The 15,699-nt window shown below is 46.8% G+C and overlaps 1 protein-coding gene across 1 annotated transcript; it reads right to left on the bottom strand.

Annotated features, from left to right (window-relative positions):
* Nucleotides 1–691: 691 nt before the first annotated feature.
* LOC126987239 (cocaine esterase-like) lies at nucleotides 692–14,950 on the bottom strand. Its single transcript, XM_050844071.1, has 11 exons — nucleotides 14,561–14,950; nucleotides 11,553–11,684; nucleotides 11,146–11,302; nucleotides 10,031–10,216; nucleotides 8,355–8,548; nucleotides 6,294–6,477; nucleotides 5,027–5,110; nucleotides 4,444–4,544; nucleotides 3,276–3,358; nucleotides 2,651–2,848; nucleotides 692–1,134 (listed from the first exon to the last, which is right to left on the bottom strand). Exons 1-11 carry the CDS (start codon nucleotides 14,870–14,872, stop codon nucleotides 909–911), a joined length of 1,857 nt encoding a protein of 618 aa, XP_050700028.1. The 5' UTR covers nucleotides 14,873–14,950; the 3' UTR covers nucleotides 692–908.
* Nucleotides 14,951–15,699: the final 749 nt, after the last annotated feature.

Raw genomic sequence — 15,699 nt, 5'->3', positions numbered from 1 at the left:
TGGAAGAGGAAGGACAGTGAAGAAGAAGAAGAAGAAGAAGAAGAAGAAGAAGAAGAAGAAGAAGAAGAAGAAGAAGAAGAAGAAGAAGAAGAAGAAGAAGAAGAAGAGAGAAAAGGAAACTAAGGAGGAAGAGGAGGAGAAACTAGACATGAAGGAAGAGGAGGAGGAGGAAGAAGAGGAGGAGGAGGAGGAGGAGGAGGAGGAGGAGGAAGCAACGATGAAGCAGCCAATAGCAATCCAGGAGAGAGAGAGAGAGAGAGAGAGAGAGAGAGAGAGAGAGAGAGAGAGAGAGAGAGAGAGAGAGAGAGAGAGACTTACTTACCATTTCTTTTATTCTCTAATTCTTTTCTCTCTCTCTCTCTCTCTCTCTCTCTCTCTCTCTTCTTTCGTTTTTTTATCATTCATATTTATTCTTATTTTCTTTCTTTCATCTTCCTCCTCCTCCTCCTCCTCTTCATCCTCCTCTTTCTTCTCCTCCTCCTTTCCTCTAATTCCTTCTTTATTTTCCATCATTTTCCTTATATAATTCCCTCTTCCTCCTCCTCCTCCTCCTCCTCTTCATCATCATTAACAAAACACCAATTAGTAAACTCCTCAAGTGTGTGTATGTGTGTGTGTGTGTGTGTGTGTGTGTGTGTGTGTGTGTGTGTGTGTGACCCCCCAAAAAAACATAATCTAACATAAACAAACAAATCCACTTCCATTTATTTCACCAAAACACGAACAGAACACGTTTAAAACAAAAGACTCCAAATTGATCTTTCTTATATATAAACAACTTAATTTTAAAACAAGAACGAAATTAAAACAAGAAATAAAACAATGAGGAATAGAAAATAATACCTTCCATCACCATCAATACCACTAACACCACCATCATCATCACCACTAACATCATCACTAACTCACTACAGTTCATCCCTTCTACTACTACTATTACTACTACCATCCTCTTCCTCCTCCTCCTCCTTCATCTCCTTCAGAACCTTACGATGGAGCCAGGCGTTTATTCGGCCCAGCATCTCTGTTCTGTCCGGTGCCGAGAAGGGCTGCGTGGCGAACTCTCCCTCGGCCGTGAAGACCAGGGAGGAGAGTTCGTCCCGGGTGAATTTCGGCCAGTCTTCACGTGGGGGCCTGGGGATAGGGTGAGAGAGAGAGAGAGAGAGAGAGAGAGAGAGAGAGAGAGAGAGAGAGAGAGAGAGAGAGAGAGAGAGAGAGAGAGAGAGATGATGATAGATACAGTAAGATAGAGAGATAGGAAGATAAACGTAAAATCAATATATGAAAGTAAAATATAGAGATATATGGAGATAGATAAAGATAGAGGTAGAGATTGATGGGGGAGTAGGTAGACAGTAAGAAAGATAGACATATGAAGAGATAGATAGAGATAGACAAATAGATAGAGATAGGGAGATAGAGAGACAGAGAGAAAGAGAGAACCTATCTAACCTTACCTAACCTTACCTATCCTTACCTAACCTTACCTTACATCATCTAACTTAAAGAGATAGATAGAGATAGACAAATAGATAGAGATAGGGAGATAGAGACAGAGAGAACCTATCTAACCTTATCTAACCTTACCTATCCTTACCTAACCTTACCTTACATCATCTAACTTAAAGAGATAGATAGAGATAGACAAATAGATAGAGATAGGGAGATAGAGAGACAGAGAGAACCTATCTAACCTTACCTATCCTTACCTATCCTTACCTAACCTTACCTAACATCATCTAACTTAAAGAGATAGATAGAGATAGACAAAGAGATAGAGATAGGGAGACAGAGAGACAGAGAGAAAGAGAGAGAACCTATCTAACCTTACCTAACCTTACCTATCCTTACCTAACATCATCTAACTTAAAGAGATAGATAGAGATAGACAAAGAGATAGAGATAGGGAGATAGAGAGAGAGAGAAAGAGAGAGACCCTATCTAACCTTACCTATCCTTACTTAACCTTACCTAACCTTACCTAAGATCATCTAACTTAAAGAGATAGATAGAGATAGACAAAGAGATAGAGATAGGGAGATAGAGAGAGAGAGAGAGAAAGAGAGAGACCATGTCTAACCTTACCTAACCTTACCTAACCTTACCTAACATCATCTAACTTAAAGAGATAGATAGAGATAGACAAATAGATAGAGATAGGGAGATAGAGACAGAGAGAAAGAGAGAGACCCTATCTAACCTTACCTATCCTTACTTAAACTTACCTAACCTTACCTAACATCATCTAACTTAAAGAGATAGATAGAGATAGACAAAGAGATAGAGATAGGGAGATAGAGAGAGAGAGAAAGAGAGAGACCCTATCTAACCTTACTTATCCTTACTTAAACTTACCTAACCTTACCTAACATCATCTAACTTACCCCAATCTCACTAACTTTATCTTACCTAACATCATCTAACTTACCCCAATCTCACCTAATTTTACCTAACCTAAGCATACCTAACCTTACTTAACCCTATTCTGATCTCACCTAACTTTATCCTAATCTAACCTACCCTTGCCTAACCTTATTTTAATCTCACTTTCACTTCATTTTCACCACATATTCACCTCACTGTCACCTCATATTCACCTTACCTAACCTAAGCTCACCTCACTCTCCCCCTCACTCTCCCTCTCACTCACCTTCCATACGCAAAATTTTCCACCATATCAAGGAGGCGCGCGCTGGCCCTCTCTTGCTCAGGTGTAAGGGACCGGCGCTCCTCAGGTAAGATCAGGGCCACCTCGTCCCCGTGGCCGGCCGTGGGGGGCAGGGGGGGCGCCGCCTGGGGGTCCGGGTGGCGCTGGGTGAAGAGACTTGGCCCCCCCTCGAATTCGAACCTGGGGGGAGCGGGGTAGGGGGTGAGAGGGGAGAGGGGGATGAAGAGGGAGAGGGAGAGGGATGTGGTAAGGAGAGAGAGAGAGAGAGAGAGAGAGAGAGAGAGAGAGAGAGAGAGAGAGAGAGAGAGAGAGAGAGAGAGAGAGAGAGAGAGAGAGAGAGAGAGAGAGAAAACGAAAGAAAAATAAAGAAAAAGAAAGAAAACGAAAAAAGTATGTGATTTAGAGTAATTACCAGAGAGAGAGAGAGAGAGAGAGAGAGAGAGAAAGAAAGAAATCGAAAAAAAGTGTGATTTAGAGTAAGTACCAGAGAGAGAGAGAGAGAGAGAGAGAGAGAGAGAGAGAGAGAAAGAAATCGAAAAAAAGTGTGATTTAGAGTGAGTACCAGAGAGAGAGAGAGAGAGAGAGAGAGAGAGACTGACCCACTCACCTCATCACTCGGGTGTCAACGTGTTCAGACATGTACGAGGCAGCGCCGAGGATGCCCGCGTGGTAATGAATGTCTCCCAGCATCTGTTATTATTATTATTATTATTATTATTATTATTATTATTATTATTATTATTATTATTATTATTATTATTATTAGAAGGAGGTGGAAGAAAGGGTATGGTTGGGTAAGAAGGGGGAAGGGGGGAAGGGAAGGGGAAGAATAGGGAATTACAGTTGGGGAATGGCATTGGGGAAGGTTAGGTATGGAAGGGGAGGAGAAGGGAAGGGAAGGGAGGGAAAGGAAAAGAAGGGAAGGGAAATGAGGGAAAAAGGATGGGGTTAGAATGTACATGGGGAGGATGGGGAAGGAAGGGGAAGGGGAGGATGGGAGTGGGGAAGAGTGAGGGGAAGAGGGGAAGGAAAGGGGGGATGAAAAGGAGTAAGGAGATGAAGGGGAAGAAGGTGTTAGAGGTTGGGGAATGGTTGGGGAAGGATGGGGAAGAATGGGGAAGAGGATGAAGGAAGGGGGAAGGGAAAGAATAGGGAATGAACTTGGGGAAGGGTCAGGAAAGGATGGGGAAGGATGGGGAAGAGTAAGGAGGGTTGGGGAACGGTTGAGGAATGTTGGGGAAGGTTGGGGAAGGATGGGGAAGGTTGAGGAAAGCTTGGGGAAGAAGGGGGAAGAGGAGGAAGAGGAAGGAGGGACGGGGAAGGTTAGGGAAGGTTGGGGAAGAATGGGAAGGTTGGGGAAGGTGTGGGGAAGGATAGGAAAGGGTGGGGAAGAATGGGGAAGAAGGGGAAGAAGGGGAAGAGGAGGAAGAGGAAGGAGGGACGGGGAAGGTATGGGGAAGGCTGGGGAAGGTAGGGGAAAGATGGGGAAGGTTGGGGAAAGATGGGGAAGGGTGGGACAGAATGGGGAAGAAGGGGAAGAAGGGGGAAGAGGAGGAAGAGGAAGGAGGGACGGGGAAGGTGGGGGAAGGCTGGGGAAGGTTGGGAAAGGTTGGGGAAGGATGGGGAAGGTTGGGGAAGGATGGGGAAGAAGGGGAAAGAGGAGGAAGAAGAAGGAGGGACGGGGAAGGTTAGGGAAGGTTGGGGAAGAATGGGGAAGGTTGGGGGAAGGTTGGGGAAGGATGGGGAAGGATGGGGAAGGATTGGGGAAGCCTTACCTTAGCTAGACCGGGCAGGAGAGCGGTGAGGTTGTTGAATTCCTCATCGGGGAAGTAGAAATCCTGGAACTCTTGCTTGTGGGTCGCGGCGTCGGGGATGCCTGGGGAGGAGTGGGGAGGAGGGTGAGGGGAGGAAGAGGAGAGGAAGGAAGAGGAGGAAGAGGAGGACGGAGAAGGAGGGGGAAGGAGAGGAAAAGAATTAGAGAGGGAAGGGAGAGGAAGGGAAGAGAAGGGAGGGAAGAAAGAGGGAAAGAAGAGGAAGAGGAGGAAGGAAAGGAAGAGGAGGAAGGAAGAGGAGGGAGGAAAGAAAGAAGGAGAGGAGAGGAAGGAAGGGGAGAAGGAAGAGGAAGAAGAGGAAAACGAAAAAGGGTTAAGAAGAAGAAAAAAAGGAAGGGAAGGGAGAGAGAGAGAGAGAGAGAGAGAGAGAGAGAGAGAGAGAGAGAGAGAGAGAGAGAGAGAGAGAGAGAGAGAGAGAGAAAGGAGGAGGATGACCACCACCACCACCATCACCACCACGACCACCACCATCACCACCATCACCACCATCATCACCATCACCAACATCACTAGGTCTAATACTCACGACTTTCCCGAATCATCATTTCAAGCATACGTTCCAAAAATTCCGGGTCGTTCTCCAACTGGTCGTTCATGAAGTCGTACAGCACTGCGAGGGGAAGGGAAGGGAAGGAAGGAAGGAAGGGAAGGAGGAGGGGAGGAGGGAAGGGAAGGAAGGAAGGGAGGGAGGGGAGGGGAGGGGAGGGTAAGGAGGGAAAGGAAGGAAGGAAGGGAAGGAAAGGGAAGGAGAGGGAGGGAGGGAAGGAAGGAAAGAAGGGAAGGAAAGGGAAGGGAGAGGGAGGGGAGGGGAAGGGAAGGGAAGGGAAGGGAAGGAAGGAAAGGAAGGAGAGGGAGGAGGGGAAGGAAGGAAGAGAAGGAAGGAAGGGAAGGGAAGGGAAGGAAAGGAAAGGGAGAGGGAGGGGAGGGTAAGGAGGGGAAAGGAAGGGAAGGGAAGGGAAGGGAAGGGAAGGAAGGAAAGGGAAGGGAGAGGAGGAGGGAAGGAAGGAAGAGAAGGAAGGGAGAGGGGAGGAGGGAGGAGGAGGAGAGTAAGGAGGGGAAGGGACGGGAAGGGAAGGAAAGGGAAGGGAGAGGGAGGAGGGAAGGAGGGAAGGGAAGGGAGGGGAGGTAAGGAGGGGAAGGAAGGAAGGAAAAGGAAAAAGGGAAAAAAAAACATCAAAATTATTAACAAAAAACGTAAATTAGAAAAAAAATATATAAAAAATCTATTCAAATACCCATTCCAAGTACATCCATTCCCCCATCACCAACAAACATCCCATTACCAAACATATCACCCCTATTACAATATCCCCCTTTCACCAAACAAGATACCCATTACCTATTTATTAACCATTCCAAACACCCATTACCAAGCAAAACCCCCATTTCCTCCCCATTACCAAACTCAACACACCCTTTCCAATCCCCATTACCCATTAGAACACCATTTGCAACCCACCATTTGTAAAAACCCATTTCCTAATACACTATCACCCAACCAACCCCCTATTCCAAACCACCCATTTCCTTCCCCATTACCCATTTAAACACCCATTCCAGATAGTACCCATCACCAAACATTCTATCACCAAAACAGAGCCCCCATACCAACCACTCCTCCCCCCCCCCCCCATTATCAAACAAAGCCCCATCACCAAACACCTCCATTAAAAAACACCCATTTCCTTCCTTATTACCCATTTCAAACACTCATCACCAAGCTCCCTATCACCAAACACCTATTACCAATCACTCCATCACCAAGCATTCCCCATTTCCCCCCATTTCCTCACACATGTCCACGAGGTAAGTCCCCACGTTCTTGGTCACACCCATCACCACGGGGACGGGGTTGGTCGGGGGCTGGAGGAGGAGTCTAAGGGGATGGGCGTGCAGGAAGAGGGTCGAGGCGTGGCTGTTCTCGATCTCCTGTACCGTGGGCGCCAAGCGATGATTCCCCACCATGAGGTCACGTGACTGTGGGGGGAATGGGTACTGGTGATGGGGGGGGGGGTGATAGGGAAGGAAATGGGGAAATGGAAGAAAGGGAAAGGGTAAGAGAGGGAAGTTTGGATGCTTAGGAAGGGAATGGGAAGGAGTGATGGGGTGATGGGGAAGGGAAGGGGGAATGGGTGCTGGTGATGGGGGAGGAAATGGGGAAGGGGGTGGGAAAGGATTATGTGTGAAAGGGGAGGAGGGAGGCAGGGAAAGGGAGAGAAGAATGGGGAAGGAAATGGGGTAAGGAATGGGTAGTGGTGATGAGGAGGAATGGGGAATGGGATTGTGTATGGAGGGGGTCGTGTGTGTGTGTGTGTGTGTGTGTGTGTGTGGATTAGGAGGAAGGGAAAGAGAGAGAGAGAAGAGCTAGGAGAGGAAATGGGTGAGGGAAAAAATAATGGGATTGATGGGGAAGGGGAGGAGGGAGAGATGGGGCTATGTGAATGTAGGGGGTTGTGTGTGGGGAGAATGGAAGGAAGGAAGGGGAAAATGGAGAGAAAAGATGGGATAGGAAGGTAAGGGGGAAGGGGCATTGGTGGTTGTGATGGGGAGTGATGGAAAGGGAGAGAGAAGGAGGAAGAAGAGGAAAAGAAAGGAGGAGGAAGGGAAAGGGAAGGGAAGAAGGGAAGAGACGGAGAGGGAAGAAGAAAGAAAGGGGAGAAAGGAAGAGGAGGAGGAGGAGGAGGAAGAGGAGGAGGAGGAGGAAAGAAAAGGGAAGGGGAGAGGAAGGGAAGAGAAGGGAGGAAAGAAAGAGAGAGGGAGAGAGAGAGATGAGGAAGAGGAGGAAGAGGAGAGAAGAGAGAAAAATGGAGGAAAGATATATATTGGAGGGAAGATAAGGAGAGAGAGAGAGAGAGAGAGAGAGAGAGAGAGAGAGAGAGAGAGAGAGAGAGAGAGAGAGAGAGACGTAATCTGTGTTATCTATTGATCGTCCATATCTACTCTCTCTCTCTCTCTCTCTCTCTCTCTCTCTCTCTCTCTCTCTAACCCCCCTCTTTCTCTCTCTCTTTCTTTCTTTCTTTTATCTATTTATTTTATTAGGTTAGGTTAGGTTAGGGTCTATGGGGTCTGAAAATCTATATAAATCTATGTAAATGTGACCTCTCAACACATCTTCAAAGGGTCTAGCAATTCTTAGGTTAGGTTAGGTTAGGGTCAGTGGGGGTCTGTATATCTATGTAAATCTATGTAAACTTGACCTCACAACATCTGCAAGGGGTCTAGCAATTCTTAGGTTAGGTTTGGTGAAGTTAGGGTCAGTGGGTTCTGTATATCTATGTAAATCTATGTAAATCTCACCTCACAGTCTATGTAAATCTATGTAAATTTCACCTCACAACATCTGCAAGGGGTCTATTAATTCTTAGGTTAGGTTAAGTTAGGTTGGGGTCAGTGGGGTCTGTATATCTATGTAAATCTATGTAAACCTGACCTCACTACATCTGCAAGGGGTCTATTAATTCTTAGGTTAGGTTAGGTTGGGGTCAGTGGGGTCTGTATATCTATGTAAATCTATGTAAACCTGACCTCACTACATCTGCAAGGGGTCTATTAATTCTAAGGTTAGGTTAGGTTAGGTTGGGGTCAGTGGGGTCTGTATATCTATGTAAATCTATGTAAACCTGACCTCACTACATCTGCAAGGGGTCTATTAATTCTTAGGTTAGGTTAGGTTAGGTTGGGGTCAGTGGGGTCTGTATATCTATGTAAACCTGACCTCTCAACATCTGTAAGGGCTCTAGTAATTCTTAGGTTAGGTTAGGGTCTATGTAAACCTATGTAAACCACCTCACACAACATCTTAGGTTAGGTTAGGTTAGGGTCAGTATATCTATGTAAATCTATGTAAACCTGACCTCACATAGCATCTGCACGGGGTCAAGAAGCTCCCATAGGTCCACCTCCTGAAAGCACTTGACGGTGAGGCGCTGGTCATGGGCGGGGCACTTCACGTAGTTAGCGAGGATGAGCATGAAGCGGTGATTATTGGTGTAGAGCGCCCAGGGGGAGAGGGGCGAGCCGGAGAGGGAGAGAACACGATGGAAGAGGCCTGTGGGGGAGAGGGAGAGAGGGATATGAGTGGGGAAGGTGTGGGGATTGAGAGGGGCTGTGGAGCGAGAGGGATGAAGGAGTGAAACGCAGGTGAACTCTTGCATAAGGAAATTGGACAGTGAAGCGATGAGAGAGCACGCGATGGAAGAGGCCTGTGGGGGAGAGGGAGAGAGGGATATGAGTGGGGAGGGTGTGGGGATAGAGAGGGGATGTGGGGAGTGGGTTGGAGCGAGAGGGATGAAGGAGTGAAAACGCAGGTAAACTCTTGCATAAGGAAATTGGACAGTGAAGCGATGAGAGAGCACGCGATGGAATAGGCCTGCGAGGGGGAGAGGGAGAGAGGGATATGAGTGGGGAAGGTGTGGGGATTGAGAGGGGATGTGGAGCGAGAGGGATGAAGGAGTGAAAACGCAGGTAAACTCTTGCATAAGGAAATTGGACAACGAAGCGATGAGAGAGCACGCGATGGAAGAGGCCTGTGGGGGAGAGGGAGAGAGGGATATGAGTGGGGAAGGTGTGGGGATTGAGAGGGGATGTGGGGAGTGGGTTGGAGCGAGAGGGATGAAGGAGTGAAAACGCAGGTGAACTCTTGCATAAGGAAATTGGACAGTGAAGCGATGAGAGAGCACGCGATGGAAGAGGCCTGTGGGGGAGAGGGAGAGAGGGATATCAGTGGGGAAGGTGTGGGGATTGAGAGGGGATGTGGGGAGTGGGTTGGAGCGAGAGGGATGAAGGAGTGAAAACGCAGGTAAACTCTTGCATAAGGAAATTGGACAGTGAAGCGATGAGAGAGCACGCGATGGAAGAGGCCTGTGGGGGAGAGGGAGAGAGGGATATGAGTGGGGAAGGTGTGGGGATTGAGAGGGGATGTGGGGAGTGGGTTGGAGCGAGAGGGATGAAGGAGTGAAAACGCAGGTGAACTCTTGCATAAGGAAATTGGACAGTGAAGCGATGAAAGAGCACGCGATGGAATAGGCCTGCGAGGGGGAGAGGGGAGGAATGGGGAGTATGTGGGACAGTGGGAGTGAGAGGGAATGGATTAGGGGGGGATTGTTCATCACCTCAACCGCCGGAGGTTAGAAGGACCGAAAAGGTGTTAAGTGGCGTGCGCATCGTAGAAAGTGACATTTTACGCACAATTGAAAAGATTAAAGTAAGAAAAGCTCCAGGTCCAGACAAAATTACCCCTCGAGTCTTAAAAGAGATATATTCATGGATAGTGAGATTAGGCGGGGTTAGATTTGCAGGAGCTGCCTTGTATAGCCCAAATAGGCCTAACACAAGAGTTAATCGGTAGGCTACATTCATTATATTTTATCCCTGCGCTGTCCAATTTCCTTATGCAAGAGTTACTCAATATGTACAATCTCTCATCCCTATCCAGCATACTAACGCGATATACCGACTAACATACTGACAAACTAACACAAACATACTACCACACAAACATACTAACAACATACTAACAGCCCATACTTACCACTGGACAGAGGAGACAGCATGTGGTATATAGCAGCTGCCCCGCCCCCACAGTCTCCCGCCAACGTAACCAGCCCCGGGTCACCACCAAAGGCCCCGATGTTGTCTTGTACCCACTGGAGAGCCGCCACCTGGTCCATCATGCCCATGTTACCAGTGGCCGTCCCTGTGGGTGTGTGGAAGAACCCTGGGGGGAGAGAGAGCGAGGGAGGAGGTGAGGGAAAGAATGGGATTGAAGGAGGAGAAGGAGGAGGAGATGGTGGTGAGGAAGGAAAGAAGGGGAAGGAAGGGGAAGGAAGAGAAGGAAGGAGAAAGGAAGAAATAATGAAGAAAGAAGGGAAGAAGAGGAGAGGGAAAGAAAGAAAGAAGAGAGGGAAAGAAGAAATAAAGAAAGATAATGATGAAAGAAAGAGAGAGAAAGGAAGAAGAGGTGAACGAAAGAAAGGAGAAAGGAAAGAAAGAAATTAAAGGAGAGAAAGAAAGAAAAAGAAAGAAATATTGATGAAAAAAAGAAGATAGAAAGAAATAGTGAGAGAAAGAAGGAATAAAGAAAGGAAGAAGTGAGCGAAAGAAAGAAAGAAAGAAGGAAGAGAAAAGAAGAAGAAAGAGAGAGGAAGAGAAAGTGATGATGGTGGAAGAGAAGGAAAAGAAAGAGGAAGAGGAGGAGGAGGAGGAGAGGGGAGAGAGAGAAAAGGGGAAGAGAAGAGGAGGAGGAGGAGGAGGAGGAGGAGAGGGGAGAGAGAGAAAGGAGAAGAGGTGGAGGAGAAGAGAAGAATGAGGAGGAGGAGGAAGAGGAAGAAGAGGAGGAGGAAATGAAGAATAATGAAAATAATTGAGATAAATTTGATAATTGTAATAAAAATAATGAGAGAGAGAGAGAGAGAGAGAGAGAGAGAGAGAGAGAGAGAGAGAGAGAGAGTGAGAGAGAGAGAGAGACCTCTCTCTCTCTCTCTCTCTCTCTCTCTCTCTCTCTTCCTCCTCCACACCCCTTCCTCCCCCTCCCACTCCCCATTCTTCCCCACTCTTTCATTCTCCCCTCCCTATTCCTCCTCCCTTCCTCCCTTCCTCCTCTCCCACTCCCTTTCTCCCCCCTTCCTCCCCTTCTCCCCCCTTTACCCAGGAGGCCGAGGCGGTACTGGGGAATCACCAACACCAGGGGTCTGTCCATCAGCAGAGACTCATCCAGGGGAGCGGCGCCCCCCACCACGAAACTCCCACCGTGTAGCCAGACCACCACGGGGAGACTCACGTTTGACCCCCCGGCGATAGGAACCTGGGGGGGAGGGGGGGGAGGGGGGGTTAGTGGGGGTGGGAGAGCGGGGGAGGGGGAGGGAGGGTCATGTGGAGGGGTGATGAGGGGGGAGGTTGGTAATGAAGGGAGGGTGGGGGGGGGTATGTGAAGGGGGGAGGGGGGGGTTGGTAAGAGGGGGGGAGGCATGTGAGTGGGGGGAGAGGGGGGGGGGGCAGGAGAGGTGTGAAAGAGTGTGTGTGTGTGTGTGTGTGTGTGTGTGTGTGTGTATTACCTCAGGGGTATAGACGTAGAGGTGCAAGCAGTCTTCCTCCCCTTCAGAAATCCCCAGGGCGGCTTGGGCACACGGGGGGCCGTCTTGGGTAGCGTCCAGCACTCCTTCCAGGGGGGGCAGCGGCACGGGGGGCTGAGGGGGGGGGGAAGGGGGTGAGAAGGGGGCGAAAAGAGGGGAGGGGGAGAATGTGAGGCTGTGTGAGGGGTAGAGGGGGGTGAGAACAACCAGGGATCGAGGCGTTGGCTGAGTGGTTAGCGTGCGGGCGTAGTGTTCCAAGGCCCAAGGTTCGAGCCCCGCCAAGGGAGAGAGAGAGATAGAGAGAGAGAGAGAGAATGTAAGCTAATTTCTCTCTCTCTCTCTCTCTCTCTCTCTCTCTCATGATGAAAAAATGCTAACAAAACAAAACAAACAAAAAATATCTTACAATAAATAACTCGAAACAAGCTTGACATTATTTTCTTTACTAATCCTAAAAAAAACACAAATTTCTATAACAAAAAACAAAAATTCTGGCGACACTCTCCCGAGGCTCAAGTGAGGGAAAGAAGAAGAAGAAAGAGATGAAAAAAGAAGAAGGAAGAGGAAGAAGAGATGATGATGGTGGAAGAGAAGGAATAGAAAGAAGAAGAGGAGGAGGAGGAGGAGGAAGAAAGGGGAAGAGAAGGTGGAGGAGAAGAGAATAAAGAGGAAGAGGGAGAGGAAGAGGAAGAAGAGGAGGGGCAGCATGAGCCAGGCAAGATGGCGCCACTATAAACACCTGCCCGCGCCATAACGGACAGGGCCAACCAAGCTATGGGCCGAACGTAATAAAATATAGTAAAATAAAGTAAAAATGAAAAACAGAAAATCACACTTGCTATGCACACCTGTTAACCACACATGCAGAAAACACTTGAGTATATTGAAACATCTTAATGACCCGCACGTCAAGAATTACTTATTAAAAGAAAATACGGAAATAAGAAATCAATACGTAGAATCACTTGCAAAATAAATGAGAAAAAATAAGAAATAAGAAATGAACTCAGTATCAACAAATAACAGAATCAAAGTATAAAATATTGGAAAAGAAATAATATAACAAAATAGAGCAAAAAGATTAGCTTGACATTATTTGACAAGGCTTTCGTGGGAGTTCTGGGCATTTCCAGGGGTAGTTTCATGACCCTGGTGGTAGTGTGACCCTTCCTCTGTACCGTGAACCTAAAGAAACACACATTTGACAAGGCTTTCGTGGGAGTTGTGGGCATTTCCAGGGATAGTTTTATGACCCTGGTGGTAGTGTGACCCTTCCTCTGTACCATGAACCTTAAGAAACACACATTTGACAAGGCTTTCGTGGGAGTTGTGGGCATTTCCAGGGGTAGTTTTATGACCCTGGTGGTAGTGTGACCCTTCCTCTGTACCGTGAACCTAAAGAAACACACATTTGACAAGGCTTTCGTGGGAGTTGTGGGCATTTCCAGGGGTAGTTTTATGACCCTGGTGGTAGTGTGACCCTTCCTCTGTACCATGAACCTAAAGAAACACACATTTGACAAGGCTTTCGTGGGAGTTGTGGGCATTTCCAGGGGTAGTTTTATGACCCTGGTGGTAGTGTGACCCTTCCTCTGTACCATGAACCTTAAGAAACACACATTTGACAAGGCTTTCGTGGGAGTTGTGGGCATTTCCAGGGGTAGTTTTATGACCCTGGTGGTAGTGTGACCCTTCCTCTGTACCATGAACCTAAAGAAACACACATTTGACAAGGCTTTCGTGGGAACTGTGGGCATTTCCAGGGGTAGTCTTATGACCCTGGTGGTAGTGTAACCCTTCCTCAGTACCATGAACCTAGAGAAACACACATTTGACAGAGCTTTCGTGGGAGTTGTGGGCATTTCCAGAGGTAGTTTTATGACCCTGGTGGTAGTGTGACCCTTCCTCTGTACGGTGAACCTAAAGAAACACATATTTGACAAGGCTTTCGTGAGAGTTGTGGGCATTTCCAGGGATAGTTTCATGACCCTGGTGGTAGTGTGACCCTTCCTCTGTACCGTGAACCTAAAGAAACACACATTTGACAAGGCTTTCGTGGGAACTGTGGGCATTTCCAGGGGTAGTTTTATGACCCTGGTGGTAGTGTGACCTTTCCTCTGTACCGTGAACCTAAAGAAACACATATTTGACAAGGCTTTCGTAGGAGTTGTGGGCATTTCCAGGGGTAGTTTTATGATCCTGGGGGTAGTGTGACCCTTTCTCTGTACCGTGAACCTAAAGAAACACACATTTGACAAGGCTTTCGTGGGAGCTGTGGGCATTTCCAGGGGTAGTTTTATGACCCTGGTGGTAGTGTGACCCTTCCTCTGTACCGTAAACCTAAAGAATTTTTTTTTTTTGTTTAGTGATAAAAAAAAGTAATAAAAACGAGATGAATTTCAGTAAGTTTCAAATAAGCTAATCATTTTTTTCTTTAGCAATTTAAAAAAAAAACTTAATTTCTATGTAAATAAAAAAATGCAAATAAAAAACAAAAACAAACAAAAAAATATCTTACTTTATACAATTCGAAACAAGCTTGACATTATTATTTTCTTTACCAATCATAAAAATAGACAAATTTCTATAACAAAAAACAAAGAATTCTTACTCACAGACAAAATGAATGAAGAAAAAATATAACAAAAATTTCTCTACAAAAACGAAAAATAAAATGTCTAACTCACCTTGACATAATTTTCTTTACTAATCAGAAAAATAAACACAAATTTCTATAACAAAAAACAAAAAAATCTTACTCACAAACGGACTGAATGAGGAAAAAAACAATAGACAAAAATTTCTCTACAAAAACGAAAAATAAAATGTCTTACTCACCTTAACGTTATTTTCTTTACTAATCAGAAAAAACACAAATTTCTATAACAAAAAACAAAGAATTCTTACTCACAACCAGAATGAATGAGAAGAAAAATAACACAAAAATTTATCTACAAAAACGAAAAATAAAATGTCTTAGGCCTACTCACCATGAACCTTTTCCTGTCCACGGGGGGCTCGGCAAATGGGATAGCAGAGAAGGCAAAATACCCCTTGCCCCCCTTACTGGTCCTCTGCGCCCCCCTCACAACGCCCCCGCTCCCCAACACCACCTCCACCATCCTACCACTGCCGCCCACGACCACAACCACCGCGACGCACGATATTAGAAAAAGGAGAGCTTGCATGTCGAAGTGTGAGGGAGGGAGTGTGCGTGTTCGTGTGAGGAGAGGGTACCCGTGTGTGTGTGTGTGTGTGTGCGTGTGTGTGTGTGTGTGTGTTATCTTAAGACACGTGGACATATCTATCTTCGTCTGATAAAGAAGAAAAAGATGAAAGGGAAGAGATGATGATGGCGCTAACCTCCTCCCATCTCCCTTTCCTCCTCCTTCCCCATTTCCCTTCCCCCTCCTCCCCTTTCTCCCCATTCACCTTCATTTCTATTTTACTCCATCTACCCATCTTTTCTCCCTCTCCTCCCCACTCCCCACCACTTCTACTGTATACTCTTCTTTCCCTTCCTCCTCTCCCCTTCTCCCCACTCCCCTCCCATCTTCACTCCTAATTCTCCCCTCTTCTCCCCCTTCTACTTCGACCCCAGACTCACTTTCTCTCCTTCTTCTCTTCCCGACATCCCCTCCCTTTCTTCTCCCCTCCACCCAACCCCCTTTCTTTTCTCTCCCCTTCCTCCCTTCTCTCCCCTTTGCCCCTTCACTTCCTCCCCTTGCACCTGCCTCTCTACCCTCTCTTCTCCTCCCCACTCAGGTGTACTTTCCAGGTGATTAGCGTGGGAAAGTGACACCTGCTGACCGGCTCCTCACCTGCCCGTTATCAGGAGGAGGAGGAGGAAGAGGAGGAGGAGGAGGAGACAAACCAAAGAAAATGAATATGAGGAGGTAGAAGAAGTAGAAGAAGAAGTAGAAGAAAAAGGTGATGATGATGATGATGATAAGAAAATGAAGAAGAAAATGTGATGAAAAATTAAGAAAAGAGAAAAAAAAAGATGAAAGAAAATGAAGGTGGTTTTAAACATGAATTAATTAACGTTTTTTTACCTGTTTATTTTTATCTTGTTAATTCTTGATCTTAACTTTACTCTCTCTCTCACACAATTTTTTTCCCTCCTTTT

Source organism: Eriocheir sinensis, chromosome 64 (genome assembly GCF_024679095.1).
Source record: "Eriocheir sinensis breed Jianghai 21 chromosome 64, ASM2467909v1, whole genome shotgun sequence".
Classification (NCBI taxonomy): Eukaryota; Metazoa; Arthropoda; class Malacostraca; order Decapoda; family Varunidae; genus Eriocheir; species Eriocheir sinensis.
This window is presented reverse-complemented; position numbering and strand designations above follow the sequence as displayed.

Bases quoted from the DNA above. Each gene is read 5' to 3' on its own strand.
- LOC126987239 (XM_050844071.1), bottom strand. From the start codon at position 14,872: ATGTCCACGTGTCTTAAGATAACACACACACACACACACACGCACACA. The intron at 10,217-11,145 runs GTAAAGGGGGGA...CTCTCCCCCCAG, and splicing joins GTACCGCCTCGGCCTCCTGG to GGTTCTTCCACACACCCACA. The intron at 4,545-5,026 runs GTGAGTATTAGA...ACTCCTCCCCAG, and splicing joins AATGATGATTCGGGAAAGTC to GCATCCCCGACGCCGCGACC.